General features: G+C 38.3%; 1 protein-coding gene across 2 annotated transcripts in view; it reads left to right on the top strand.

The window, feature by feature from the left end:
* The window catches only part of RTTN (rotatin), a 151762-nt gene that overhangs the window by 37134 nt on the left and 96967 nt on the right, over window positions 1–17661 (top strand). For both annotated transcript variants that reach the window (XM_032422642.1, XM_032422641.1), the window contains exons 15-21: window positions 3402–3527; window positions 4049–4165; window positions 4964–5103; window positions 7919–8090; window positions 9907–10006; window positions 12976–13064; window positions 13655–13772. In XM_032422642.1, the coding sequence (XP_032278533.1) occupies window positions 3402–3527; window positions 4049–4165; window positions 4964–5103; window positions 7919–8090; window positions 9907–10006; window positions 12976–13064; window positions 13655–13772 (862 nt within the window). The remainder of the gene's footprint in view (window positions 1–3401; window positions 3528–4048; window positions 4166–4963; window positions 5104–7918; window positions 8091–9906; window positions 10007–12975; window positions 13065–13654; window positions 13773–17661) is intronic.

Genomic DNA, 17661 nt, shown 5'->3' on the forward strand with positions numbered 1-17661 from the left:
ATACACTAGTTCTTTCCTCAGCTATTTCTAACTTGCTTTTTAAAAATGTGGTAAAATATATGTAACACAAAATTTACCACTTAGTCATTTTTAAGTATACAGGTAAGTGTCATTAAGCACATTCACATTGTTGTGCAACCGTTATCATTCTCCATTTCGAGAACTTTTTATCTTCCCGAATTGAAACTCTGCCCTTTAAACAATAATTTCCCATTCTCCCTACCCCCCGGTCCTGGTAACCATCATTCTACCTTCTGACTGAATGAGACTGTGCTGGGTATCTCATATAAGTGGAGTCATATAGTATTTGCCTTTTTGTATCTGGTTAATCTCACTTAGCATGATGTCTTCATAGTTCATATTATAGCATATATCAGAATTACATTCCTTTTTAAAGGCTGTATAATATTCTGTTGCGTGTAATTATATTTGTTGAAGGATCACTATCTGATGAAGGACTTTTGGCTATTGTGAACAATGCTTCTTTGAACGTGGGCATACTAATATCTGAGTCCCTGCTTTTATTTCTTTTGGGTATATATATCCAGAAGTAGAATTACTGGATCGCATGGTAGTTCTATTTTTAATGTTTTTGAGGAACTGCCATGCTGTTTTCCATAGTGGCTGCATCATTTCACGTCCCCACCAGTAGTGCACAGTTTCAGTTTCTCTACATGCTCCCTAACAGTTGTTATTTTCTCTTTTTTCTTTCTTTTAATAATAGCCACCCAATCTCATTGTGATTGCATTTAATTTATTTATCAAGTTTTAAATTTCACTGATTCCATTTTTGATTATTACACTTTTTCTTTGCTTTTTTAACTTATTTATTTATTTTTTTTTTTTTCCTATAATGGTCTTTCATTTTCTTCTTTTGCTTCTTTGGAAATTGTGAACATACTTACTTTATAATTTATTAAGATTTTTCTATTATATAGAATGCTTTCATTTATTATGGCCATTGAATCTCTCAAATGCTGATTTCAGCAGGTGATGTGATTTTTGATTGTAAGGTTTTCTTTGGCAGGTGGTTTATACTTTGGGAATCTCATATTCTGTAGACATTGGTTTTATATCTGCTTCTGCCTTGTTTCCAGGGATTTGACAGAGTTGATAGGTGCTGTAGCCCGGGAGGGGCTTGTTAGGAAGATACATTTTCATTTAAGTATGTAGAAATGTTCATCAAAAGAACACCTGAGAGGGAAAGATAGAGGGTGGCAAGTGGCTAATTAAGAGAAGCTAGTGCCTTTGAAAATTGAAGGCGTTGGGATCTAGAATATTGATGGCTAACTGAGCATAGGTGGGCTTAGGTATAACAGCATGTTGAAGGTACTTCCTTCCATTGATTCTATATTTTCTTTGAGATTGAAAATAAGTGGCATGTTTAGTGTGTTTGAAATGACTGGCATGAGTAGAAGTTTGATAAAATCAAATAGCAGGATTTGGGGGTTGAATTGAGGGCCCAGTTGATTGTTTTTATAATATTAATGGTGAAACTAATCTACTTTGCATGATTGGCTAGCTGTTTGTGGTTTTGGAGAATGTGAACATTTGGATCCATCAAGGGTTGTGGTTTTTCCTTGATGATGGAAGGGAAGGCCTTTGGTGAACGTGAGCTGAGTAGTTGAAGTGATAGCCCATAGAATCAAAGGAAATAAAAGCTAGATGGAAGAAAGTAGTTAAGACTTATAGACTGGAGGTCAAAGAAGTAGTATATTGTGAGGTGTTAAGCAAGGTAGAAACCTGTGTTTATGATTTTAGAGGGGAAATAAGTGGAAGCTAAGTTGAAGTGTTCCTGAGTTACAAGGCAGATAATGGTTATTGAGATGAGGAGGTCAAGAAGCTGAGATCCATATGTGTGGGATAGTTCTTACCCTCAGAAATTTAGAATAGTGGAATTGGTTTTGATGTTCAGGTCCTTGAAGTGGACTTTAATGAATTCCTTGGAATGCTTTGCCAGCCATTATGAAGCTTTGAATTTTATTCTTTTATTTATTTATTTATTTATTTTTATTTATTTGAGAGAGAGAATGAGAGAGAGAGAGCACATCAGAAGGGGGAGGGTCAGAGGGAGAAGCAGACTCCCTGCTGAGCAGGGAGCCCGATGCGGGACTCGATCCTGGGACTCCAGGATCATGACCTGAGCCGAAGGCAGTCACTTAACCAACTGAGCCACCCAGGCGCCCTGAATTTTATTCTAAGTACAGTGAGAAGCTATGAATGATTTTAGGCAGGGAAGTGATTTGATCTGTTTACCTTTTTAAAAAGATCATTCTTCCTATTGTGTGGGGAATTGATTGTCAGGGGTCAGGAGTGGAAGCCAAAAGACCAATTCCACTCTAGTAGCCCCTGTGAGTTATGATCATGTGGTGGACATGAAGGAGAAAAATGAATTCAGGATGTATTATGGACGTAGAGCTGGTTGGTCTGCTGATAATGGGAATAGGATATAGAAAGTGGTCAAAGAGGAATTCTGGAGTTTTGGATTTAGTAGTTGGATTGATGGTGGTGTCCTAAGTATCAGATTGTGGGTTGGATAGAACTGTTTTGAACCAGTCGGATGATCTGGTGAGAGACTGGGGGAGAGAAGGCCATTTAGGGTCTAACGGGTTAGAAGTTGGGCACTGAAGGAGCCAGCAGCAGAAACAGAAGTGTCTGAGGTGAAAGGGGAGCATGCTTTCCTGGGCAGAGTCAGATGACAACAGAAGTGAGCCCATTGGGTTTGGTGTCAGGGGGTTTGACAGGAGGCCTCTAGGGGGTGGTGGGGCCTGACATCCTACCAGTGTGGGTGGAGGAGAACCTGGGAGTGAGCACATCAAGACTGAGGACTTGTGCTGTGATGCAGAGCTGGAAGATAGGCTGTGAGCAGCAGGGACCCCTTAGAGTGTGTCAGAGGAGTACTCCTCCTCTGAAGAAGAAGTAGTGAAGGTGCTGGAGGAGAAGACAGTTGGAGGAACTAATAGGTGTTAGGAGGAGACCTAGGATGCAGTTTAGCAGGTAGGACTGGTCTTTGACAGCATTCATAGTGTTTTTTGTGTTGTGAAAAGACCAATATAGGTAAGTTGATATATTTAGTGATGAGAAAGAAAGGTGTTTCATTAAGGATTTATTTTTATTTTAATAATAAAAAATTATGAACAACTTCACGAGATTATGATTGTCTCAGAAGTTTGGTTATTTAATTTATCAAAACTCTTCTTGTTGGCAGAAAGTAACATAACATATATCCTAACATATATCATGTAACATGCCTCAAAAGGCAAGAGAAATTTTTTTCATCGTCTATCAGGTAAAAGAAAAGTTTCAGTAAAGTGAAAAAAATTAGAATTAAATTGTAAACAGAAGAAAGAGGAATCCTTTGGAAAAATTAGTGTCACTAATTTTTAAAAACTATTTTACAGGAATGCTTAGGTGTCCATAATGTCACTAAACCTGTGTCTTCACTTTGTAATGGAATTCATTTTCTACTTCACCCGAAAGTTTTGTATGAAATCTCTGCATTTGGCATTCAAGAGCCCAAAAATGAGGTATGGCATAAGAGTAAATGCAAAAGACAAGTGTACTTATTAGATACTCAGTTAAATCAAGATCCTATTCTACTATAACTAGATAGTATAATGAGAAGTTGAAAAGAAACTTGTTTTTGATTTATGGGTTCAGTTGAGATGTTATTTACATAAAAAGAAATGTTAAGGAAAACGTGAGAATCAAGGTAAAGCATATACTTGTTCTCAAAGAATTCAAAGGAAGCTCTTATGTTTTTCATGTAAGATATGAACTCTACAGCATTACAGCCAGCAGGTTATTTCATCGGGGAAATTTTTATTTAATGTAAACATATACCTTAAAGATTAAAAAAAAAAAGGAAATCATTAGGGAGGAAGGCTAGCTGAGAACAGAATGTAAGATGAAGCTATGGAATATGAGCATTTGAAGGAAGAGATGTTAATTAGAGCACCTTTCCAGATTTGACACAATGTGACAGGTGCACGGGTGACTTTAGTGGGAGCCTCACTTTGCCGATCACGTGATGCGTGTTGTTGAACAGGTGAATGCTGCCGCCAAGGCCATCCTGCTCTATCTGCTGCAGGGACGGTTGATGATGACGGCGGGGACCTGGAACAAGTTTATGGAGTCTCTCTGTCCTGTCATTCCAGTGCTGCAGGTACTCTGGGCGAGTCCCCGTTTCCTACACCGTTTATCTCGGGCGAGTGTGATTGATTGAAACGTGTGCAGACAGCAGAGCTGTCCTGTGAAAGGAATGAGGAGACGCCGTGAAGGCTCTGTGGGGAGGGGGGCAGGGAGTGGGTGGCTGTCTTGTTTCTGGAAGAAGGTCAAACCAGGAGAGCTAATTTGTCTGTGTGCACTTTATGGATCTGGGTGGGAGGTTAAGAAGAGGGGTGCAGGCATTTGGCACTGACTGTGAAAAATAGAACTCAGCCTTATATAAAGGCTTTTAGGCAAAGCTAACAGTGCTTCTCAAGCAGATGTTACATAACTAAACTTGCCTGTGAATCGCATCCATGTATGTATGTGATCAGAGTGCTACTTTGATTCACAGGTTCTGGGAAACAGGCGTTTCAGCAGTGATTCTGGGCACTGAGGAGGAGTGAGGGGTGTTCAGGGCACTCCCCCGCCTCCACCTGTCATGTGGGCACAGGTCTGAGGATCTGGGAAGCACCTCATCTAGGGGAGGTGCCACTATCAGAATCTTGGAAAATAGAAAATCAGCAAGTGTCAAGAGAGTTGGCATATTTTCCTGAAGTTGTCCAATATTGTTTTTTAAATACAACTTTACATAGGCTTCTTACCTCACATAGGTTATTTTGACAAGTGACTATTCACCTGAGTTGAAAGAAATTTAGGAGTTGCTCGACAGGCTAATATAATTCTTATTTTCAAGTTAAAAGGTTCAGCAATATGTATAAAACCAAGAGTAATTTCTCTTTTTCTGCAATCTTAGGGCTATGCTGACACAGAAGATCCTTTGGGTAACTCCATTCTCCTCCTGAGCAAAGGGAGTCCTGAGGCAGGCGAAGGGGCTCTCCCCTGCACCACCCGACTGAAGTCCATGCTGCGGCTCCTGCTCGTCAGAAAGCCGTCGTAAGTGTCGCACGATCTTCTGCGTGTACAAGATTAGTGGGAGCATTCTAAGAAACTAGAGTAATTCTATCATTCCCAAGTACGGTAGAACTAGAGAAGGTAAAGGGAATGACTCTCCATTGTTAGGCAGAGAGAGGAGACCAGTGTGTGAAACTAAACAGACATGAGGGTGGACCTTTGGGTGCTTTCCCGAAACCTTCACTGGCGGCCAGCCTCGCTGTCAGATCAGCGTGCGTTCTGGCGCTGCCGTTCTGAGTGCTGTGGGCGGGTTCGAGAGCCACGGGGATGCATAGATTGGAAATAGCCTCCTCTTCTAAACATTTGTCCTGAAAATCAAGTGTTCATAAAAGTGTGGTGGACCAGTTGACCATATACCAGAGTAAGTAGGCATTTTAATCTTGCTTAGTTTGTCCTCTTATTTGGGAAACTGGAAAAGTGTTCTTTTCCCCACCACTAGTATAAGTGTCATTTAAACTAAAAGAAAAGAAAAATACATTGCCTTCTTTCCCTCTCTGTCAGTGCGACGTGGATCTTCTCTGTAGCTCTCTTTAGGTAACAGTGGTTAGATTTTCCCTCACTGAGAAGAGAAAAAAGCTTAGAGTCATGATGGGTAAGCAGTGATGAAGGGCAAGAGTCGGTTGCAAAGGCTAGGAGGATCAGACGTCCTTTTGACAATGGATAACTTTGCTTTACTCAAACCTTACATAGAGTCGTCTTATAAGTGATACTTAAAACCTGGAACTTGGGTTATCACTTCAGATTTTCCCAGTTTTTATGTAGTTCAAGAACCTGTCAGAGTAGTGATAGACATCAGGATAATACAGTGGCTTATTTATAAACACACGGTCAGACTGAAAAATAAGGAAGTAGGTGGAAATAATCTAAAACATTAAGAGAATGGAGGGAGGAAGATCAAGAAAAGAGACTACAACCATAGCATAGAGAGTAAAGTTACCTAGAGAGTAAAGTGATACAGGAAGCAGGGGCAGATGGAGTTAAAATGCCTGTTCTCCTCAGGAGTTGGTCTCCATACAACTGGGCAGTGTCTTTATTAATGTGCTAGGGTAGTATTCTTTACCCCCGGATTTGGCGATGTAACACAATAGAAGTTTATTTCCTGTTCACCTTTGGGGGCCCACAGTCTCCACGTAAACAAAGACATACTCATCAGGCAGGACATTCCAAGGGCTTAGAGATCCCCTCCCAGGAGCCCAGGGCAAGGCCAGAGCACTTTTCCAGTAAGGTAATTTTCTATCACACAGATCTTACAATAGTTTGAATTATATATTTGTTCTCATCTGAGTCATTCTGTCCCCACCAGACCATAAACTCTATGTAGGCAAGAACCCTGTCCATTGCTGATCTTTATGTCCTTAGAACTTCATAAAGTACCTTGGACATAAATATGCTCAAAACATATTTGTTGAAGGAACTAAGTGGTGAGAATAACTGGACTTGTTTCCCCATGCTAAACCTAAGAAAAGGCTAAATTTGTATACTAGAGGAGATGCATAAGTATATGCTTTATATATTCCACTCTGGCCTTCTTGCCGGGGGCTGACAGCCCCAGAGTTTAATATAGATGGCCTTGGCTTGGAATGAAAGGAGCAAAGGAAAAGCTTTCTGTAGGTGTCTTGCTATTCTAACAGCAGATGGTAGAGGGAGAAAGTTTGTCTGACTTCTCACACCATCTTGGGGTAAATATCAGTACTCTGAAGATGATATCTATTAATAAAATCACTGTAAATTTCTGGTAGATTTGGGAAGTACTTATTGGATGTTAACTATGTGCCTAAGAGCCGTGGTAGGCTGTAGGAAATTAACAGCACTCAACGTGGGCACAGCACCGCCCATATGGAATTGGGCATGTAATTGGGAGAAGAAATGTTACCAGTTATACTTTATTATTAATTGTAGTAAAGCAAGATCAGTGGTATGCCACAGGGACTTCAGGGTGACAGGACCACACACAGCAAGGTGACCTAGCCTTGGCTGCGGTAGGGAGGGCTCCCTGAGTCGTCTTATAAGTGATACTTAAAACCTGGAACTTGGGTTATCACTTCAGATTTTCCCAGTTTTTATGTAGTTCAAGAACCTGTCAGAGTAGTGATAGATATCTGGTTGTCTCACTCTCTCCCAGCTCCATGCCCTTTGCACTTGATTGTTTTTCATTTTTCCATTTCATTGTCTAATGGCATGCAATATTTAATCTTTTCTTGAAATCTCCCACCTTCTACTCAACTGACCTTAATCCTAATCCATTCCAGATAAAATAGAATTTTGATGGTAATCACAAATATTTGCATTTTCTTATTTGGGAAGAATCTGTTTGACTCCTAATATAAGAACATCTTCATACATTGTTGTGACATCACATTTTAGTTATTAATGTGATTACTCTCCTGGAGGTTTGACCTAATGTTTATATTCTGTTCATGAGTCTGTGATAATTTTTGATTTTGAGCTAGATCACTAGACTTCAAGTCAGGGGTTATGGATGTAATTTCCAGATTTTACTAATTTATTGCCGTTGACTGTGATACTGACCATGGACTGTGAAGTCTCAGTGAGTCTGTCTCTTCATTTGTAACTTGATTATTCTTTATTTCTGATATTTATTTATAAATATAAAATTGAAAGAATAATTGTAGTTGTACACTATTTTAATAGAAAAATAAAGTACCTTTGTTAGTAATGTCAGTATAAACATGGCAAATTATTGTGTTGATATACAATAATGCTTTGTGATTATAGGCTTTTACAGTATAGACATTGTATATTACAAAATGTTGACTAAAACACTTTGTTTCTTTAGGGTCCGTTCACTAGCATTAAAGCTTTTAGCGTGTCATCTCACAAGGGAAGAAGGGGCTGACAGGAAGCGCCCTTCAATAGATGCCAGAGTTCTCTCCAGAGTCACTAATTTATTTATCGTGAAAAAACCTATTGAACTCAAATTGGATGACAGAAGAGAACTGATTATTAAGGTGACTATAACTGTTGGGTTTATTATTTCGTGGCTACTTGATACATTTGTATATCACATATTTTATGTTACATTCTTTAGTTTGTGTGTGCATCTGAGAGGAGGAGAAGTACCAGCTAGCTTCAAGTGTGGTTATTCATGGCTAGTTTGAAATTGTGTTCTGGCCTTGTCTGGCTTCTGGATACATTTACTTATTGAGTAAATATTTCTTGGGTGCCCACTGTATGCCAGGCATTATATCCCTTTCATTTAATATATATACTGGAAGTGCAAATTAATTTGAATAGCATCTTAAATACAATATAAGGTTAATGTAGTGGAAAGAAATTCTGTGGTGACTCTTTTTTTTTTTTTTTTTTTTATTTGAGAGAGAGAGTGAGAGAGAGAGAGAGCACAAGAGGGGGGAGTGGGAGAGGGAGAAGCAGACTCCCTGCTGAGCAGGGAGCCCGATGCGGGACTCGATCCCGGGACTCCAGGATCATGACCTGAGCCGAAGGCAGTCGCTTAACCAACTGAGCCACCCAGGCGCCCGCTGTGGTGACTCTTAAAAACAAATATTACTGACATAAAAACTATTGGAAGTTCTTCTTGTTCTTATGTTGGAAACAGCCTATAAGGGAAAAGGCGAAAGTTCCTATGATACAAGTTAGCCTCTTCGTTATGAGAGGCAAAAAATAATATAGGTGTCAAAGGTGGTTTCTCTTAAGTGTTACAGTGGTTCTGGGATTTTGTCGTTAATCTCTTTCCTAAATCTTTGGCTTCTTATATACCTCCAGAGGCATATCATCCATTTTCCTATCTTTAGCCAGGACTGTACCCAGATCATCCTGGACCAATGCAGGATTAGATAAAGAAAAGCTATTCGTTATCTTCACTGATTCATTCCTATTCTTTATAGCTTCTCTTGTGACTTCAAGGGTACAGTCTGTCAGTTTTTACTGAAGTTTAGACCAACCCCCCAAAGCCTGTGGTGGTATTGTACAGCCCCAGATAATACGATGGATTTTTTAAATGTTCTTCTAATCTGAGTGTTCAGGGCCATGTGACAAGCCCCAGCAGGAGGATTGGAGAACCTTCCCCTGACTACAGGTTTCGTCCTCCTGGGGACTCCCTGAGTATTGACCACTGGTAGTTGTTCCTGTGCCCTGTGAGTGATGTGGAGGAAGGTGGGGAGGAGGGGTTCTAGCACTGTCTTTGCAAGTCCATGTTGGGGCCAGAAGATAGCAGGGGGGGTGGGGGGGGGGGGGGGGGGGAGGAGTGTTGTCTTTGTCCTTTTCCTCTCCCCCTTCACTTTTGGGTTTGCCACCTCAGACCCTGTCCTGGCATGAAGTAACAGTTAGAGACTGGTATTGGGAGTGGCTGTGTTGGAGTGCTGGGCAGCAAGTCCTAGTAGAGAGCCATGTGCTTCTAAGAGGGGAGAAAGGCAGAGGGCCAGGGAATTCTAGCTGTTGGCTTCTGGGAGCCATGGAGAAATATGCAGTCACATGTCTGGGGTCACTATTCTTTGGTTACCACCTGTAGAGATGTTGGGTAGCTTGGTTTTCTGTGAAGTTCTTAAGGTGCTAATGGGTTATGAGTTACTTCCTGGCACAAATATAATCTTAAAAAGAAAGGCTTATTTGACATGATGGCTCTTTGTTTTAGATCCTAAGTTTTCCCTGACATAGCACATCATTGCTACAAATTTACACATAAATATATCACTTAAGGAAGTGGACTTTGGAGCTTTTGTTCTTATGATATGAATTATGTAATTTTATTGCACAATTGGAAGTAGATGAAAACAATTTCTTTTTTTTTTTTTTTCTGGTTTTCAGTTGGAGACTGTTGAAAAGGTATATGAAATCTTTACCTCAGATGATATCGATCTTGTTTTGAGAAAGTCAGCTGCAGAACAGTTAGCTGTGATTATGCAAGGTAATGTCTTTTAAGGAAAATGATTTCCTTAGTGCTGGTAATTGAATTTTAGATAGCTATTTGCAATGGTATCTGGAGTTGCAAACTGCAGTTTTGGGGGCCAGATACAGGCTATGGCCTGTTTTTTTTGTTTTTTTTTTTTTTTTATAGCCCTTAAAAATGGTTTTAACATTTTTATTTAAAAAAAATTTTTTTTTAAATATTTTATTTATTTATTTGACAGAGAGAGACACAGTGAAAGAAGGAACACAAGCAGGGGGAGTGGGAGAGGGAGAGGCAGGCTTCCTGCTGAGCAGGGAGCCTGATGTGGGGCTCGATCCCACAACCTGAGCCGAAGGCAAACGCCTAACGACTGAGCCACCCAGGCACCCCTATTTTAAAAAAAAAAATTAAAAAGATTTTATTGATTTGAGAGAGAGAGACAGAGCACAAGCAGGGGGAGGGGCAGAGGGAGAGGCAGAAGTAGGCTCCCCACTGAGCAGGGAGCCCAATATGGGGCTGGATCCCAGGACCCCTGGATCATGACCTCCGCCAAAGGCAGATGCTTGATGGACTGAGCCACTCAGGTGCCCTGGTTTTAACATTTTTAAAGAGTTATTAAGAAAAAGAAACAAAGAATATGTGACAAAGACGATTTGTGACCCGCAAAATCTACCATATTTTCTCTCTAGTTCTTTTCAGAAAAATATGCTGACCCCTAGTCGAGATTACCATTATTTAACCTGTAGAATGTCATTTGATAGAATTATCTTCCTTCTAAAATATTTATAAAATTTTAATAGTGAACTGGATGTTCCTTTCTCAATTTATGTAGTACATGATTTTTTCAGTTTGTTCCATCTTGGGTAAGAAATCAATCAAACAGTACTTTGTAGGTAGATAAAATAAAAATAGTGCATTGTAACTTTGTATTTTCTTTAAAAGTTTATTTTAAAAAAACAACTAGTAAAATACATTGCTAACTTTATTTGTAGTGTTGTTATTCCACAGGCTTCCATTCTTTGGGTTAGTTTTTTATTTTTCCCTGTATGTGATGTATGTCATTTATCTTTAATATTTGAGAGAAATGATAATTTTGCACTTACATAAAAAGATTCTAACCTGGAACATGGGATGTACTTAATGTTCCTGCCCTGACATTAGTGGAAACTGGGATGAGAAGAGTAATTTGAAAAAGCATACCCAACATATTTGTGGCTTTAATAATGGTACAGACTACAGAAAATAAGGCTCTAGAAAATGTGGACAGCCTTGGCTAAGAAAATCATAAAACTCTTTTCGAGAGTATTCTTCCACTATTCTTAATTACAAAAATAAAGCTTATAATTTTGGTATACACTGTATTGGCAGGTAGTGGAAACTTTTTTTTTTAAAGTGGCAGCCAAAGGTAGTTCTAGTCATAGCTACTAATTCAATATCAATATGTGTATTTGTGTGTTTTTCTCATTGTATATATGCATATTCTCAATGAGAGTTATAGGAGAACAAGTTAAGAAAATTACTTACTGTGTGTGTGCACGTATGTCTTACTATGTGTGTGCATGCATGTATGTCTTACTATGTGTGTGTGCACGTATGTCTTACTGTGTGTGTGTGCACGTATGTCTTACTATGTGTGTGTGTGCACGTATGTCTGTGTGTGTGTGTGTGTGTGTGTGTGTGTGTGTACGCACGTATGTCTTACTATATTCCGGCTGCACCAAGAGAATACCACAGACTGGGTAGCTTACGAACAGTGGAGATTTATTTCTCATGGTTCTAGAGGTTGGAAGTCCAAGATCAAGGTGCCCACAGGTTCAGTGTCTGGTGAGAGCCAGTTTCCTGGTTCAGAGACAGCTGTCTTTCCCTGTGTCCTCAGAGGGAGAAGAGGCCTCATTCGCAAGGGCACTAATCCCCTGCTTCAGGGCTCCACTGTCATGACCTAATCGCCTCCCAAAGGCCCCACCTCCTCATATCATCTCACTGGAGATTAGGTTTCAGCAAATTAATTTTGGGGGAACATAAACAGCCCATAGCAGTGAATACACACACACACACACACACACACACTCACACGCTCACACACACACACACACAGAGTCACGTATATATGCTTATTTAAAAAGTTCATATTTTTCAAATGTAGAGTATGTTATAATCCCTTACCTTTTATATTTGCTATTGACAGTTTTGAGGTTAGAAATCTAAATTTTATTTATTTATTTATTTATTTATTTATTTGGTAAGCTCAGCGCCCAGTGTGGGGCTCGAACTCATGACCCTGAGATCAAGAGTCATGTGCTCTGCTGGCTAAGCCAGCCAGGCAACCCTGAAATCTGAGTTTTTATTAGCAGAAAAATGACCATGTTGCAAGCTATTAACATTACCTATAGATAATTCTAAACATTTTGAGGTGATGGATTTGGAAAAGAGAAGAATTGTCAATGAAACAATATAAGGAAATTAACTTGTCATGTACAAATAAAAGAATTCATTTGTATACTTAAAATTCTAGTAGTTTTCAGGGTCTGAACTATTTGATTTCATTATTCTTTTTTAATAGCTTTTGAATTTTACATTGTAGAAATAAGTAAGATGTGCTTGTTACTTAAAAGTTTTCAAATAGTTCAGATGTGTAAAGTAAAAGTTTAAAGTTTCCTCTTCTAATTTCAACACCAGGTGTAACTATTTTTAACGGTTTGAGTTGTGGATACCTGCTCTGTATTTTTTTTTTTTCAAAGATTTTATTTATTTATTTGAGAGTGAGAATGAGAAAGAGAGAGCATGAGACGGGAGGGTCAGAGGGAGAAGCAGACTCCCTGCTGAGCAGGGAGTCCGATGCGGGACTCGATCCAGGGACTCCAGGATCATGACCTGAGCCGAAGGCAGTCGCTTAACCAACTGAGCTACCCAGGCGCCCACCTGCTCTGTATTTTTAAAACTACAAAAATATTCTTTAACTCTTAGTGACTTGTTTTTTTTGTCTACAGATATTAAAATGCATGCTGTGGTGAAAAAGTTACACTTAATTGACAAGATAATTGAGTATTTAAATGAATGTGTAGGTCAGGATGGTGAGGTAAGACTAACAGTATATCTAGACATATTTTTACAGATTGGTATTTTTATTATTCAGATCTGAAACTAAATTCAGCTGAATTTGGTTAAGTACTTGGAGATTAAATCCTGATTAACACTGAGTACCTTGTTTGTTTATTTATTTATATATTTATTTTTAAGATTTTATTTATTTATTTGACACTGAGAGAGAGACTACAAGCAGGGGGAGCAGGAGAGGGAGAAGGAGGCTCCACGCTGAGCAGGGAGCCAGATGTGGGGCTCGATCCCAGGACCCTGGGATCATGACCTGAGCCGAAGGCAGACGCCTAACTGACTGAGCCACCCAGGGGCTCCCTTTTTTTTTTTTAATTTCTAAGGGGGGGGGTCTCCCTAAAGGAAAACTAACGTTAAATTTTTTGGGATGTGTAAGCAGAAGTATATACAAAGCTTATTTTCAGTGGAAAATAATTCTTAATATTTATTTGCATTTTTGTTTTACACAGTTTTGATGAAAAAGCATAAAATTTAGAATAAGTTAATATTAGAGTATATTTTATCTCGCCTTAGAAGTGATGATAGTAAAATACCTGTGTTTTCCCTTCTGGCCAGGTCATAGAATGTTTGATTCAGCCGTGCCTCACGCTCTTGAGGAAAGTTCTGTGTGCCGACCCGGTCATGCGCGTGGCCCTCTCACAGCAGTCTTCTCTTTTGACCCTGTTATTCAGAGGTGAATAAAATAAAGTCTGCTAATAATGAGATCAGTCTTAAGCTTTAAGTGTTATGCTTTAACTGTAGGTCACATTTACTTTCTGTTTTACTAACAGAATAACAAAGTTTTTTAGTGAATATGCTGCTGAGAATATCTGTTGCAATGGAAAATGTTTCTTTTGTGGAAATTTTCTTGTAATCCTGTTACTGAGGAGACCTCAGAGCTGAGAAAGGCTGAAGCCTCTGATTGGTCTTTGCACGTGGATGTGGCTTTCATCTGGTGCTCAGTTACCTGTTATCTATAGAGCAGGCTGCAGCTGCTGTCATCACGGCCTTCTCGCCCATATCTGTTTCCACAGTCTCGGTTTGCTTGTGCCTTTCCATCCTGACCTGTGGCGTGGTATCTGATTATGTCATTAAACTGACAGTAAGAGTGTACATCCTGTCTGTGTGGAGTGGGAACTAGACCATCCTGAATGACTCTGAGCATTAGTTTATTATAGAGAGTGATTTTTTTTTTTTTACCCATTTCAGTTTGGTTGTAATTTACTAATGTGTTTAGGCAGAAAAATTCCATGTAGTTTTGTTCTCTTTTTCTTCCTTCTGACTGTTTCAGTAGAGAGCTTGGTAACATTCTGTGCTGTGTTCTTTCTTAGAAGTTTAGGCCACTGCTTTTAAATAATTCTACAAGATGCATCTTGATCAAATGTCTCAATATGCTTAACCTTGTTAATTATTATGTGATATTTATGTTCAAAATATTATTAGAATATAGGTTAGAATATAGTCATTTTATTTTAGCATTTTCATTTCTTCTGATGCCTTCAGCTTGCCAAGTGAAAAGGACACAGTTTATTTAATGTAAGCATTGAATATAAGCATTGGTAAAGGTCCGAACCAGGTGAAGTTCTAAACAGACTCAGCGTGTCCAGGCTCATGCAATCTTGAATAGTGTATAAAATTTTACAATTTTTAATAGATCTGGAAGAGTAGCAGTTGTGGATCTTGAGTTTTCTTTAGTCCTGTTAATTATCTTCCTAATAACCTCACTCAGTAGAATTTAGTCCCTAATTTACCTTTTCTTTTTTTCTTTTAAAATTTTTAAAATTCTTATTTTTATAATTTTGATTTAAATTATTTATAATTTTGATTTAAATTATTCAAGCATTCATGAGCACTTACTAGATTCAAAGGCACTTTCTAAGTCAGCAGCATCTGTACCCTTTTAGTATTAGCAATTTTTCTATTTCTTTGATGTTTGTGAGAACTATTTCAGTGAGTCTGAAAATGAATTACAGCATCTCTTATTAACGGATTTAGTTTCAGGGCAAAATTAGTTTGTTTTTTTTTTAAAGATTTATTTATTTATATTAGCACGTGTGTGAGCAGGGTAGGGGAGGGGCAGAGGAAAAGGGAGAGGGAGAGAATCTCAAGCAGGTTCCCTGCTTAGCACAGAGCCCCACTCAGGGCTCTATCCCACAACCCTGAGATCATAACCTGAGCCAAAATCAAGAATCGGATGTTTAACTGACTGAGCCACCCAGGCCCCATGGCAAAATTAGTTTTTTAATCAAGTACTGTACCAGGAAATTCATTCCTCAGTAAATATTTATTGAGTACATGCTATGTGCTAGGTACAGCAGTAGGCCCTTGAGATATATTGATGAGCTTGGTAAATGACCCTCTTGAAGCTCACAGTGTAGTTGGAGACTTCAACAAATACACAGTAAGGCATAAAAATATTTATAATAGTGGAATTCCTGGTGCCAGAGGGAAGTGTTCCTGAGCAGATTGGGTGGTGGGAAAACATCAGAGGATGCTTCCAGGAAATGTGGATCCAAGCTGGAATTTCAGAAATGAATGGTTCAATTAGAGAGGGTTGATTTCCAGATAGAGGGAGTCACAGTTATGTGTGAGAGAGAACGTGTGTTTGAAATGGTGGTTGGTCAGAAATGACGGGATTTTGGGGGCTTCTGGGGTGAGGGGAAGATGATGAGATGAGGCACGGAGGGCAGTTCATGCAGGGCTTGGTAGGTCACAGAAAACGGCACTGAGAAGCCATTTAAGATTATTACACTGAGGGTTATGTGTTTTAGAAAGATTATTCTATCCACAGCATGGAGAATAGATTGAAGGGGAGTAACAAGTAATCTGCCAGACACACTGCTTTTATTATAAATTTTATGTCATGACAGAATCCTACCCCGACAGAATTGCATGGTGAGAACTTAACTTAGAACCCATTTATTACACCATTTTACAGTGAGGAAATTGAGATCTAGAGAGATTTATCGACTTGGTCAAGGTCATAACCAGATAATGGTGGAGGCAAGAGAACAACCCAAACTTCCTTACCTTTGTTGATTTGTTTTTGTTTTAAATAATTGCAGAACTTCTACATCCTTATTGTAAAAATTTGAACAGTATGGAATGATATAAAGTAAAATGTCAGAAGTTTTTTAAATTTTCTTTTCTTTCTCAGTTTCCCCAAAGAAGAATGTGCTAGGTATTGCTTGGCATATATCACTTAGAATGATCTTTTCTTTACACTCATGTTGTATTTTTTATGCTATATACTTAAGTATTGTGTTGCTTTTTTTCAACCGACAATGTATTTTGAATATCTTTCCATGTTATTACATGTGAGTCTGCCTTCTTAAAAAACACAAGATCAGAAAACTACTGCATAGTGTTTCAGAGTTTCAGTTTGCCATATTAATATTTCTCTCAGATTTAACTGTAATAGTAATCTTGTTTTATGATCATCTTTTGCATACTCTGTAATTGGAATTGCTGGGTCAAAGAGATTTTACAGGATATGATTTGGTTCCCCTCTACATCATTCCCACCAGTGGTATTTAAAAGTGCTTATTTTCCTCATAACCTTGCTAACACCGAATGTGTCTCTTTTTTAGTTCTTTAATATTATTGGTGAAAATAATATCTCATTATTGTTTTATTTTTTATTTTTAAAACCTTTTTAGTGCAGGTGATTTTCTTTTCATGTATTTATTCAAATTTCTTATTCTATGAATTGCCTATTTTTCTGTTGCTTTTACTTTTTTTTAGTGACTTGTAGAGTTTCTTTATATAACATAAATATAAACCTTATGTCTGATTTTATGTTGATTTTCTTCCAACTTTTGTATCCTTTTTACTGTATTTATTATTATATCTTTAGCCTTAAGTATTTTATGGAAGTATATAAAGCTTTTCTATTGTAGCAACTGAGGTCTCCATCATGCTCTAAAAGGAGGGCCTTCTCTAATTCTGAATTAAGGATTCTAAATAGGCTTCTATTCTTTCTCTTAACATGTTTATAGTGTTGTTTAAAAAATTTAGATCTTCATGTAGAACTGATTTTGATAAATAGCGTAAGGTAGGGATCTAAATCTATTTTTCTTCATATTATAGGCAGTTATATTGCAGTAATTTCTTAGGTACTTGGAAGTATGATAGCTCATCCTACTCCCACTGATATGAAGTGTCTACTTTATCACAAATTAAATTCTTACATGTATTTGTTTCTTTTTAGCTCATTGCTGTTTTTAATCATGTCAATTACATGTTGATATTATCCTTTTCTTAAGGTTAGGAAAAGTATCTTCTTTTGAAATTAATTTCTTCTTGCTACTTTCCTGGATTTGCTAACTCTGTATTATGTTATTATTCCTGTGTGATTGGTATCACCACCGTACCTATTTGATTAGAATTTCATAGTTATCAAGCACTGAAGTCGTAGCATTAGGAATGGTACCGAGGTGGAAACTAAGGCTTATTAATGCTACAGTATTTGACCAGGCCACTTTACTACTAGTACGTGATGGTGCTAGCTTTAGGTCTTATTAGTTCAGAGCAGTTTCCTTTTCCATTATCTTGTAATGAACAAGACATACGAATTAAAACAA

This window comes from Phoca vitulina, unplaced genomic scaffold (assembly GCF_004348235.1).
Source record: "Phoca vitulina isolate PV1807 unplaced genomic scaffold, GSC_HSeal_1.0 scaffold27, whole genome shotgun sequence".
In the NCBI taxonomy this organism is placed as follows: Eukaryota; Metazoa; Chordata; class Mammalia; order Carnivora; family Phocidae; genus Phoca; species Phoca vitulina.